We start from the raw sequence: 11,817 nt of genomic DNA, 5'->3' as shown, positions 1-11,817 counted from the left end.
AGCCGACATGCGGGGATGGTTTGAGGGATCTGCCTTTTCATTGTCTTAAGATCACTGATCACAATCTGGAGAAGGCTCTGCTGCTTGGAGCCCAGGCTGAGTGAGTGACATATGGAGGGCTGGTGCTAAGAAAACTCCTCTGGACCTCCTCCGCACCAAAGCCTTCCTGTGCGAGTGCACAGAGCAACTTTCTGCTTTTTCAAATAGCAGCCTGCCTCTCGCTCCCTCCCTCCCTCCCTCCTTCCCTCTCTCCCTCCCTCCCATACTCTCCCTCCCTCCCTCTCTCGCTCTCTTGCTCTCTCTCTCTCTCTCTCGAGTTTTTTTTCCTTCTTCCTCAGACACTCTCTAGTCACTGCCTGCAGCAGTAATCGGACAACTCTCGTTCTCGCTCTTGGAGGCAGTCTCCTGAGATACCGCGCAGGGCTCCACGGGTTTTCACACTTACCATGAAAAAGAAAAAAAGTTGTTTAGTATTTGTAATTTGCGAGTTGATGCCGACAAAAAACTGAGACTTTTTTTTTTTGGCTTTTGAGAACTCTTTTTGCCACTTTGAACTGGAGAGACACTTTTTTGCAGAGAAGATAGCAAGAAAAGAGTGGATAAAAGAAAGCCAAGGATTCATCTTAATTGTAGTGAGTACAGTTTTATTTTATTTCAGTGCCAGCCTGCATGTCACTCCTTTACATTTCCGAAAACTTCCTGGTGCCGCTGTTCTGGCTGGACGTTTTCTTTCTCTCTCTCTGTTTTCTTTGAAACTTCTGGCTTCAGTGCAGATCTAGATGAGCTTGTGTACGTGTGTTATTCACGGAAATGAATGAATTCAGACACTGGAGGAGTGTGTTAGTATTTTATTACAAACATGACTCACCCTCTCTCCATTTGTTGGACGTGAGGGACGCTAATATTCTCTCAGCCCATCACCAGCGGCATCCGTTAGAATTGACAGAACACAGGCATATTCAACGTGTGCGGCAAAATAGCCTATTATCACGTTAAACATGTTCTGTTGTTTTTGAAGCGAAAAACTACTTCAGTAGTTGTCACTGATTAAATTACAGAAAATTAGTTGTATACTTTTTAGGTGCAGTTGCAGCAGAGGCCTTGTGTATCCATTTTATTGTGGACTCTACAATACGGACATTGACAATAATAATTGTCATTTTGATGGCAATTTAATAGGGATATAAATATGTGACAGCAATAGCATGCCACAAAGTAAAATAAAGTTGTTGCCAGCAAACTTTGGCTAAACCTAAGATGCAGTGATGTTATTAAGATATAAATTAAATACTTACCATGTATATAGATTATGCACATATAGATAAGAGCAGTCTTTTCATATACTGTAGCTCAGCAAATTCTGAGTTATGCTTTTTTACTTAGCTTATGTATTTATTTTCCAGCCTATGTTTATGGTAAAAACATAGAACCCAAACAGTTGCGTTTTCCCTTGACACTCAAACACCTGGTCGCCACCTTTACCCCTTTGCAAAATACTGTTTTTTTTCAGTCTTCTTTCCTGTGATGGATGGCAAGCCTCTTTTCTGATACATAAAAACAGGTGTAGAAGCTGCTGAAATAAGAGATACAATTATAAATCACCAAACATTTTCTAGTGTAGGATATCCTTATGCCTGAAGAAGTTTGCATTTTCCGTTCAGACAGGCAAAGCAGAGAAGGTCTCCACGGGAGACTCTTTTTGGCTGGCAGAACAAACAAAACCAACTCAGTTAAAACAGTTGACATCCAATGACATCTGGTGCAGCCAAGAAGGCCGAGTGGAGACGCAAAAAGCAGCTCACTCGACTTGTAAGACACGGTGTATGGCAACTCGGAGGGGAAAGAAAGAGGTGTAAATGTCTAGGTTTTATTTTACACAGGAGACTTTCACAGCACACACAATTAAACGTTGTTTATGTCAGTGTAGAGCAGCTACCTTTGTTGTGTAACTAAGTCAGTAAATTGTATTTACTTTCAGCTGTGGAGTGATAATTATGTTTTTAAAAAGAATTTCTTAGTTAATTTGTCCAAGATAAGTCTATTATAAATGTACAGATACATATGCTTGGACAGCTCTGAAAACAATAAGCAATGCGTAGGCCACTACCACATGCGTAGTGTTTGCTTACCAGCTCTGGCTGTGTACACAAACACAGCAATGCCTGCAATCAGCTGGCCCTATTCTTGTTCTGCACAATGAAGCATGTTTATCTAATTAAGTGATAATGCTGTGGCTGATTTGGGCTTGTTTACTCACTTTATTTGTTTTAATAATGTGCTCCTCCGGGTGAATTAAGTCCTTCATGATCGAGCTGCCATGCGAGCAGCTCTTCCGCTCTGCCCTTTGCCTGTCTGTGCTGCTGCTGTTGCTGCTGCTGCTGCCGCCGCAGTTGGTGCTCGCCGGCCGTTGTTTGCAGAAGGCCCAATGCGTTCCGTATGTGTGCGGGCCCAGGCTCCTTTCAGAGCTGCAAATAGGGTGCGGTGAAAGACAGCGCTGGCTAATTGATGCGGCTCGGCTACAGCTGTTTATGAGACGGGAGAAAAGAAAGAGGAAATGGGAAGCCTGGAAGGCCGTTCGGAGCGATTAGCGAGCTGAGCTGTTTACTAAATACGGGAGGGTGTTATTTTGCTAACGCGCCGGCCCGATCGTCTTTGACAAATGTAGCCAAAAGTGGAGGAAATGTGGGCCGTCACAATTGATTTCTGTCCCCCTTTCTATCAGCAGTGTTCTGGTGTCTGTTTATATGTAATCAGTCACTTGTTTGCATAAACAGGCTAGTAAAGGAAGTTGTAGATAGATCTGAATGAAGGCTACGTGGCACACTGGCACACAATATATAGCAGACAGGTTTCAGTATTTTCCTAAAATGTAATTATTTAAATTTATTTACATCATTATAATAATATATTTCCACTTTAATATCAAGTATGCAAAGTTGTAATAAGATCAGATACGTATTACTTTCATGTTAGAGTCCCATGAGATTATTCACTAATATGTGGACAAAATTATAGGCAAAATACTGTTTTTGCGCTGACTGACAGAAAACTCACTTTTTAATCTCAAAATGAATCTGACAGCAAATGAGGCAACATGCAATTTGTGTTTAGGAGCATGTTATTTAATTTAACCCCTCAGAGTATCATGACACTCACATTAGAGTGTAATGACAGCGTATTTCTAATGCAGAATTTGTTTTGTTTTTGTTTTCCCATGTTGAGAGCAGTGCGGTAGGCAAGGAGTGATAAAATTCTATACCTTAAATCTCGTTTGATGGGCCCTCAAAGTGAACTGGCCTTCTGGAAATAATTTGGAGGGTTGAAGAGCACAGTATTAACAGATTTAATGTAGCTATTCAGTGAATTGCTGGAGCACCATGTCAGATTTAACAAAATGGGAGAGACAAATTGCACATCAACAAACCACACATCTGTTAAGAATTAGACTTTTAATTAGAGATAAGTCTGAAATTTCTCCTCTGCTTAGCTTCTGTGGATTAATGAATTTAAAGGACTAAACGCCCGCATGCTTTAGTGTGTCTAGCCTTAATATTTTTTTCTGATCTATTAAAAAATCACAATATGCCATTATGTCAGTCTAGTTCCTCTTTTTCTTCATTCTGAACTTGACTGAAAAACAAAACATTTAATTTGAGAATTAGGTTTTATTGGTGGTCATTAAAAATTAGAATGACGTTCCAGTGACTTTATTTTATAAATAGTGCCACACTTTTTTGTTGTTTTTGTGTGGGAATTATCAAATATGTACCTTTACAAAACCTGTAGTAATGTTTTTTTTCTCATTCTGATGCCTAAAAGCAACAGCATAGCCTCTATATTCTCAGGAGCCCATTTAGTTAAAAGAAGAAAGGAGGGCAGAAAAAAATAAAAAGGGTGGTCGTAATCAGCATGGCGTTTGTCGGTGGTGCTCATTTCTTCGTCCACGCACAAACGAGACAAGTGAAGTGTAGCCTTCTCTAAACTGTGTCTAATTCCAGTCACATCTGTCTCCAATTGTTGTCTGCATCTACATTCTTTGCGAGTGGATTTATTTTTCCTGGGCCACCATGTGGATTCAGCTGACCAGCTTAAGTGGGGATTAGTTGTTTTAGAGTTATTTTGATTAAAGCGTTGCTTTAAAAAAAATAAAAAAATTGGTAACTCACAGCACATGGTTTGCATAATCTATAAAATTCAAAGGAATATAGTCTCTATGCCTTGTAAAATTAAAATCTTGTAAATAGTGAGCAGTAGGGAGGGGTGGAGGGTAGGGATGTGCGGCAAGCTTTTTTGCAAAAGGATTTTAGAAATTTCTCCCATTTCGGATGCTTCTTGAGTTTCTCACCATGCACATATCTTTGGTCTGATTTATTTTTCACGTAAAATTCTCACGTCGAGCGAAAGAATATGTCTGCATGCATAATGTATTTACACTGTTCGGGAAATAGATAAGGACGTATTGAGACAAAGTATGCTCAGTGTATTTGTCTTCCCTCTTGTTACTCACAATAGCCGTATTGAGAGGCTCCTGTGCCGCTTCCCCTGCCTGCCTGCACTAGTGATGATCAGTGTTAAAAGCCCAGCCGTGTTTGCCTACGGTAACGCTGCTCTGAGAATAAGTAAAGCGAAACAAAAAAAAAAAACGGCGCTAACGTTCATGAGTGAAGCGTGTTTCGTCTTTTTTTCCCCCTTTTTCCTTTTTTTTTTTCTCTTTCTTTTTTTTGATGACACCCCTGATGCTCCAGCGTGGCTTTGTTCTGTGAGCATCAAAGGACGTCCCGTTCAGGTTGAATGAGGAGGGACATCAAATATGCTGAACCTAGTCTTTTTCTTTTTTTTTTAAAACAATAAATATTTAGCGACGCAAGAGACAGGCTTGTTTTTGCTTCTGACCCCGCAGCCTGTCTCCCCTCTCCCCCTCCCCTCCCCCTCACCTGGCTGGTATCACCTGCTGGTAGCTGGTAAAGACCAGCATGGTTACGAGCCCTCAAATGCTGAACATAGCGAATTACACAGCTTCACCAAGTCTGTCTGTCTCTCTCTCTCTCTCTCTCTCTCTCTCTCTCTCTCTCTCTCTCTCCCCTTCTTTTCTTTCTGTGTGCCTGTTTTATTTTATGGACCAAATATGTTTCTCTCTCTTTTTCACTCCTTCTCTTTGCTTCCTCCCCTGACTTCTGCTATTTCCACCCCCTGCTAGAGTTGGTTTACTACTTTAAAAAACTTTGATATTTCTGTTGGATGTATACCGTAAAGTAATTGTTTTTCATAGATAATGGATAAATGGTATGTCAAAAGAAAAGGAAAGAGCGAGAGAGAGAGAAAGAGACAGAGAGAAAGAGAGAGAAAGAGAGAGAGAGAATGGCTGAACTCTGTGGCTTGACCACTATTCATGGAGGCTCTTGCTTGGTGCAAAGAGAAAGAGCTTTAGAAAAAAAAAGGCACTAAGACCACGCATCTCAGGTTACTCCCGGCTCATGTAAACAGGCAGCCATTAAAAATTCATGTAGGCATTTTTCAGACTTTTTGCATTTTTGGGCGTTTGGGACGACACGGCACCCATGACCTCTTTCCTCACCCTGGTTTAGACGGTGGGCTATATCCTGGCCCCCTGATATAGTATTATGGCCCTACAGGTATACGATTTTTTGCCTGAGTGCGTAAAAAAGAAATGGCTGGCGGAGAGGTGGACAGCGAATTGTAACTGTCAAGGCGGGAAGAGTAATAGCGGCATTTGTAGCGTCATAAGAAACATATGTGCCTCCATATGGTATCCGTGTTCTTGTTTCCAGTCATCCTTATTGTGAGAGATTCACCACCGCTACAGGGGCTCTAAAGTGCTTCTTTTTTTTCAAAGAAAGAAGAAATAGAGAAAGGTTGCTCTCTGCCTCTGCACCGCCCTGGTCCCCAAAAGTACCCCCCCCCCCCCCCAAACGCACACACACATACAGACACAGATCACAGATTGCCTCAGGCTCTGTGAGGGGGGGTTGTGGGAAGCGGGAAGCACCTCTCCCGATCATTATGACCTGTCAGTGTGTGGGGAGGGGAGTGGAGATAACTCTCAGACAGTGTCAATTGCAGATGAAAGATCCACTGAAGATGCTACGGGTGTCACGCTCAACTTGCTTCTGTTCAACAAGGCCCATCTTCCATGGGCTACCCAAAAACAGAGGGGCAGCCTTAGTCCCAAAAAACACCACCCCTATCACCTAAACCACCCCCACGCCCTCCAAACACACACACCCTCAGACCCCCCCCCCCCCCCCAACAACACACACACTCCACCTTTACCCCCCCACCCCACCCCTTCCTGCTTACCTTGGCTAAGACGCTTTGCATGTTGATTGGGGGAGGGCTAATCCAGTTTGCAGCTGTCGTAGACCAATGATGAATCACCTTTCCGTCATTTGGCTGCTCTCCCTTGGCTTGGGGAGGAGGGAAGACCTGGAGGAGGAAACAACAGTAGAGGGGCTGAACCCAGCACAGACAATGTGCCCCTCTGTTCCCTGGTCCTCCTCTCTCTTCCCATTCTGCCCGAGCGAAGGAGAAAAACAATAATGTTTTCTCAGACAACTTCTATTGTGCCACGGCTGGATGTGGACAGCGACACGGAGCTAAAATAACAAGGAGTGACATTGTTTCTGGGCCCCGGCAGGTGGAGAAAAAAAAAAAAAAAAAACGCTGCAATCTGACTCAGATGATTCACATGCATCGGGCTCCAGGTAAGAGCAGAGTTGGGGAGATGCCAGGAGCATCATTGAGAACTAGGAGCCGTTTAGCCAAGTGCTGTGGTTTTTTGAAGACTTATCAACTGCAGTTAGTAGAGTGCTCAGGACACTCAGGAGAGGGGGGGGGGTGTCTCGGTTTGATTTTGCTGCTAAAAGAGAAAAAGAGAGAGAAGAGAGGGATGAGGAGAGATAAAGAGAGAGAGAGAGAGAGAAAATGACTGAGGGAGTTGTTGAAGAAGTGTAGAGGTAAGGGAGGGACTGGTGTTTTGCTGGTGTTAAGTGTAAACTTTGTGCACAAGTTTCCTCTGTTGTGTAGATTTCATTGAATATGAATGCCAGTTGTGCCTGTGTTTGTTTGCGTTACAATTATTCAGAATTAAAAGTCATTGTAAAGGAAGTTGTGAAATAACTTTTAGTTAGACTTAAACTTGGTTATCCTTAAAACTAAAAGTCATAGTTTACTATATGTTGTGTTTATTTTATCACCACAAAATAGTAGGCTAATTAAGTGTAAAGCATATATGAACTGCCATGTCTAATTTAAGACAGGTGTCATTTTTTTACTTTTAAAGTTTGCCTGAAATTTAAACGGCCTGAAAATTATTTTTACTTTGTTGCTGTAAACAATTTAGAAATGTGTTGTCAACCATTTGTTTTGTTCATACACACTCAATAACTTATTATCTCTGATCCATTACAAAGACATACGTTTATTATGGATATCAAAGACATTTCCAGCTCCCAAATCTAATTGAGGATGCTAACATAATGCACAAAGAGCTGTGCCTTAATGTAATCACGCGCAATAATGTTTGGAGACCAGTAACAAAGACTAATGTGTGTTTGAATTTGTGGCCATTCCTCTCTGCGCACATTGGCCTGCACAACCGTCCATTTGCCACGCATGATAAACTCCTCGGAGCGCCTAAATGAGGAGATAGAATAATGTTTTGAGTGGCGGGGTCCTCCGAATAAACAGAGAAACAATTAAGCTGCCTGCCAGCGCAAACAAACGCCTCGTCAACTCCCCATTGCCGGCTAGTGGGCCGTGGACTCTCAGGAATACTCTTGAAGAACTGTTCTCTCTTCTTTTTTTTAACCACACACTCTTTTTGTTGTCAAGTCACTGAGATGGTTATTGAAGTATGTGTGATGTTCTGTGTATTCGCCCGGAAATGTATCTTTTTTGTCTCTGAAAGGGAGTAATGGAAATTATGGTAAAGTTATGTATTTAATTTACTTGTTTATTTAAAGGATACTAGCATAATTGGAGTGACTTAGTTTGCGCTGATATTTTGCTACAGCTCACTTTTTCAAATGATTTATAAAGGAATCTGTACATGTATCATAAAATGGTTTTACTAGTAAATTTGCTTAAATTTTTATACACTTAGTGAGTTTTGGCAGATAAACATTTACTTTGGAACCCCTTTGCATCCCTAATACCATCCAGCCATTTGTCTAAAAAATTGAAGAAAAAAAAAATCTCATAAATAAATCAACATGTGGAAGAAATGATAAAACAATCTACTTGTTCCTCCCCTTTAGTGTGTGTGGCTGTGCCTGTGTGTATGTTTCACTTTTATGGAAATGACTGCTTTCTGACCTGTCGTGTGGACCTGTGTGTGTGTGTCGGTGTCTCCCTGCCAGGTCTATGGAAATGCAGGATCTAGCCAGTCCGCACAGCCGAGTAAGTGGAAGCAGTGAATCCCCCAATGGTCCTAATCTCGACAACTCACATATCAATAACAATTCCATGCCACCAAATGGCACTGAAGGTATGTGGGCACGAGATGCTCATTCACTGACTCACTCACTCTTTTTGTGATTGCTCTCCCTCTGTCTGTTCTCTCTCTCTCTCTCTCTCTCTCTCTTTCTCTCTGTCTCTCTCTCTGTTTCCTTTTTCTGTCTCTGTTACTTGAAGTGTATGTGTCCTGGTGGGTGCTATTTCTCTACACCTAAAGTAGAAAGGGACCTAACTGTAGAGTGGAAACGCTTTGTAACAGTGGCGCATCTTCTGTGTAGTGTTTATATGTCTGTTAACTTGTGAGATCTCTAAATCACAGTAAAACATATGTAACCAGTGCACCATTAAGAACAAAGCGACCAGTTTTATTTAGTCTTTTTCCCATGTTTAGTGTAAACAGTAGAGAATAACTATGGCAGTTTAATTCGCTAATAAATGATAAATTAATCAGCTCACACAAGTGGGTACTGTTAAATTATTATTTATATTAAAGACCCTTGTTTCCCCAATATGAGGTTATAGCATTGAGACTCACTCATTGTCGTCAGTGGAGCCTCTATTTGTAATGATGGTAATCTGGATTCAGAGCTGTGAAGTAATTGCAGTGGGACCCCCGTAATGTAAAGTAGATTGCGTTATTGTCTGCGGGCTACCGGCCACAGTGTTAGTTATTACCCTAGTTACTACCCAGGCAGAAAGCTATCTGCAATATGAGAGCTATATCTCTCCCAGGGCTTGCAGTGATATTGCGCTCACCCCTACAACCCCCACCTTACATCGCTTGTTTAGATCTTTTCGAAAGTGTGTGCTCAAGACTGTGTAATCTTGATTGTGGTGCGATTCCATCTTTTTCTTTTCCCTTTTTTATTCTCTGGTGAAACAGCATTGCGTTCCCTAGTGGTGTGGATTGTCATGTGTCCTATGCCATTCTGTTTCTTTGTTCCCCCCGTAGGAGATAACATCACTATGCTTACCACAGCAGACTGGTTGCTAAGTTCTAGTTCACAATCCGCTGCAGGTTTGTGCAGTTCTGGTGAGACAATGAAAGGGCAATACTTGGTGTATGGCTGACAAAAACAATAGAGCTCATTCTTTTAACAGTTATCATGCCAATTGTGAAACCCCAAATTTTATGTTACATTATGAAGAGAATTGCATATTGTTTTTTTTTTTTTTTTTTAAACAAAAGCAACACCTCAACTATTGGTCCTTTCATTAGAATAATACTGGCCTTATCCGTCGTGTCATGTTGGAAGCATGGTTTGAGACTTGGCTGACTGTGAATCCAATGTAGCCCAGAGAGCTACTGACTCTGGGCCAGACCTGTACCGGATCACAACCAAATCAGTGCCAGAACCAGGCCAGATCCGAACCAGATCTGGGACAGATGCAGCCGCTACCTGGGAAATAATTGGTGCAGTAATAGTGTGGGCACGCATACTATGTGCATTGTTTTTATTATTATTATTATTATTATTATTATTATTATTATTTTGTCTGCAATCCCTTTTTGATGTTCTTTACTGTTACCTGAAGACACTGGTGATGTGTGGTATGCGAGACTGGAGTGCTCTAGTTTGTGCATGCAATGTGTCACATTTTTATTAGACCTGCAGAGACCTGGAGAGAGAGAATGTGTGTGTGTGTGTGTGTGTGTGTGTGTGTGTGTGTGTGTGTGTGTGTGTGTGTGTGTGTGTGTGTGATATTGCGTTGGCTTCACAACAACATGTGTATCCCGGTGTGGAGAGCATAGCAGAGGCGTGTTCAACATGACAAGTGAATGGCTTCCTCCGACTATGAGGAATTTCAGCCGGCATGACTCTAGACCCATATAAGCAAATTTGTTTTCATGCGCAAAAAAGAGGGGAACTGAGGAAAAAAGGGAGAACAAGAAATCCCCCTCCGGAGGTAGGATGGATTGATTTCAAAGATCCGGGGCCTGTGAGATAGCTGTGAAATTGTCTCTGCCCGAGCCTATGTGATACCGAGTGCTGAGGTCAAACAGCGTTCACTGGAGCCTGTAACCGTTTTTTACTCCCTTTTCATTACTGTGATATTTATTCCAGTCAATATTTTCAAATGATTCTGACCATTTTTGCCTATTTTTCCCTGACGCTACATATATCTCTGTGGTAAGCAATCAAATAATAATACACTTGATAACTATGCAAAAAGAAATAATATTATGTAATATCAATATTTAGGATAAACAAATGACTTGGCAATAATTGGCTCACGTGTATTTAAGTGACTGAAAAAACTCTTTGCTGATTGCCATCCTAACAGCATCCTTTATTGCCAATTTCCTTGTTAAGTCAACAGTGGATGCGCTTTAGATTTGAAAGGAAGTTTCCCCTCCTTGTTTGCCAGGCAGATTAACATGTTGCCTGTTCTCCTGGGTCCATTGATTTAGATAACTAAGCTCTCTGTTAACTCATTAGCTGACTGAGCCCTGAATATATCACTACTATTATAATGTTTTGTGAGTTTGCCAACAGAAAATGTCATTGTATTTACTTTTCTGAAGAAATGCACAATTTAAAATTACTATGTATGATTATGTAAAATTATCATTCATGTTTTTTTGCCACATTGAAATGCTTTTAAAGAATTAATAGTGCGTTTAATGTTGTTTGTTTACATGGTGCAGGGGTTATCTCCTAAAAAGAGATTGGGTTGTTGTTTGAGTTGTATGGAAAGGCCAAGTGCTGTTCTGGTGTGTGTGTCTGTGTGTGTGTGTGTGTGTGTGTGTGTTTGTGTGTCTTAGTGTGTGTTAATGTCTGTTTAAGTGTGTGTGTTGGTGTGACACTGTGGCTTCCTTTTGTTTGCAGTTAAAACAGAGCCAATGAGCAGCAGCGAAATCGCCACCTCTGTAGCAGACGGCTCTCTAGACAGCTTCTCAGGATCAGGTGAGGGGGCTGATGGGATAGGGGGCTTTAGGAAGGGCGGGTGAGGCACTACCTCTCTCTCTCTCTCTCTCTCTCTCTGCTTTCTCTTTACCTCATGGTCTCACTCTCTCTATGTGTCGCCCTTCCAATTTGTTTCTTTCTCCCCCTCTCTCTGTCTCTCTCTTTCACACACACACACACACACACACACACACACACACACACACACACACACACACAAACAGCTGCAGAACTGATTAGCTGGGAGATGGACCAAGAGATGTGCCGCTGATAAGCTTGAGGCCCAGGAAGTTTCCCTGTGGCTTGAGCCACACCGACCCTGCTAGGCGCACTCTCTCCGTTCCCATGCCAACAAAGGGCCGTCCCTCTCGCTAGTCGAGTGACACACCGTCCCACTGCCCCCCCCCCCCTCCCCTTATGCCCCCCGTGTTAT

General features: G+C 42.0%; 1 protein-coding gene across 1 annotated transcript in view; it reads left to right on the top strand.

The window, feature by feature from the left end:
* Nucleotides 1-354: 354 nt before the first annotated feature.
* eya1 (EYA transcriptional coactivator and phosphatase 1) overlaps nucleotides 355-11,817 on the top strand; it is a 49,628-nt gene continuing 38,165 nt past the window's right edge. The window contains 4 exon segments of the mRNA XM_042068224.1: nucleotides 355-632; nucleotides 8,379-8,506; nucleotides 9,428-9,493; nucleotides 11,307-11,384. Coding sequence (XP_041924158.1) covers nucleotides 8,383-8,506; nucleotides 9,428-9,493; nucleotides 11,307-11,384 — 268 coding nt within the window. The 5' untranslated portion in view covers nucleotides 355-632; nucleotides 8,379-8,382.

Source organism: Alosa sapidissima, chromosome 17 (assembly GCF_018492685.1).
Source record: "Alosa sapidissima isolate fAloSap1 chromosome 17, fAloSap1.pri, whole genome shotgun sequence".
Lineage (NCBI taxonomy): Eukaryota > Metazoa > Chordata > Actinopteri > Clupeiformes > Clupeidae > Alosa > Alosa sapidissima.
This window is presented reverse-complemented; position numbering and strand designations above follow the sequence as displayed.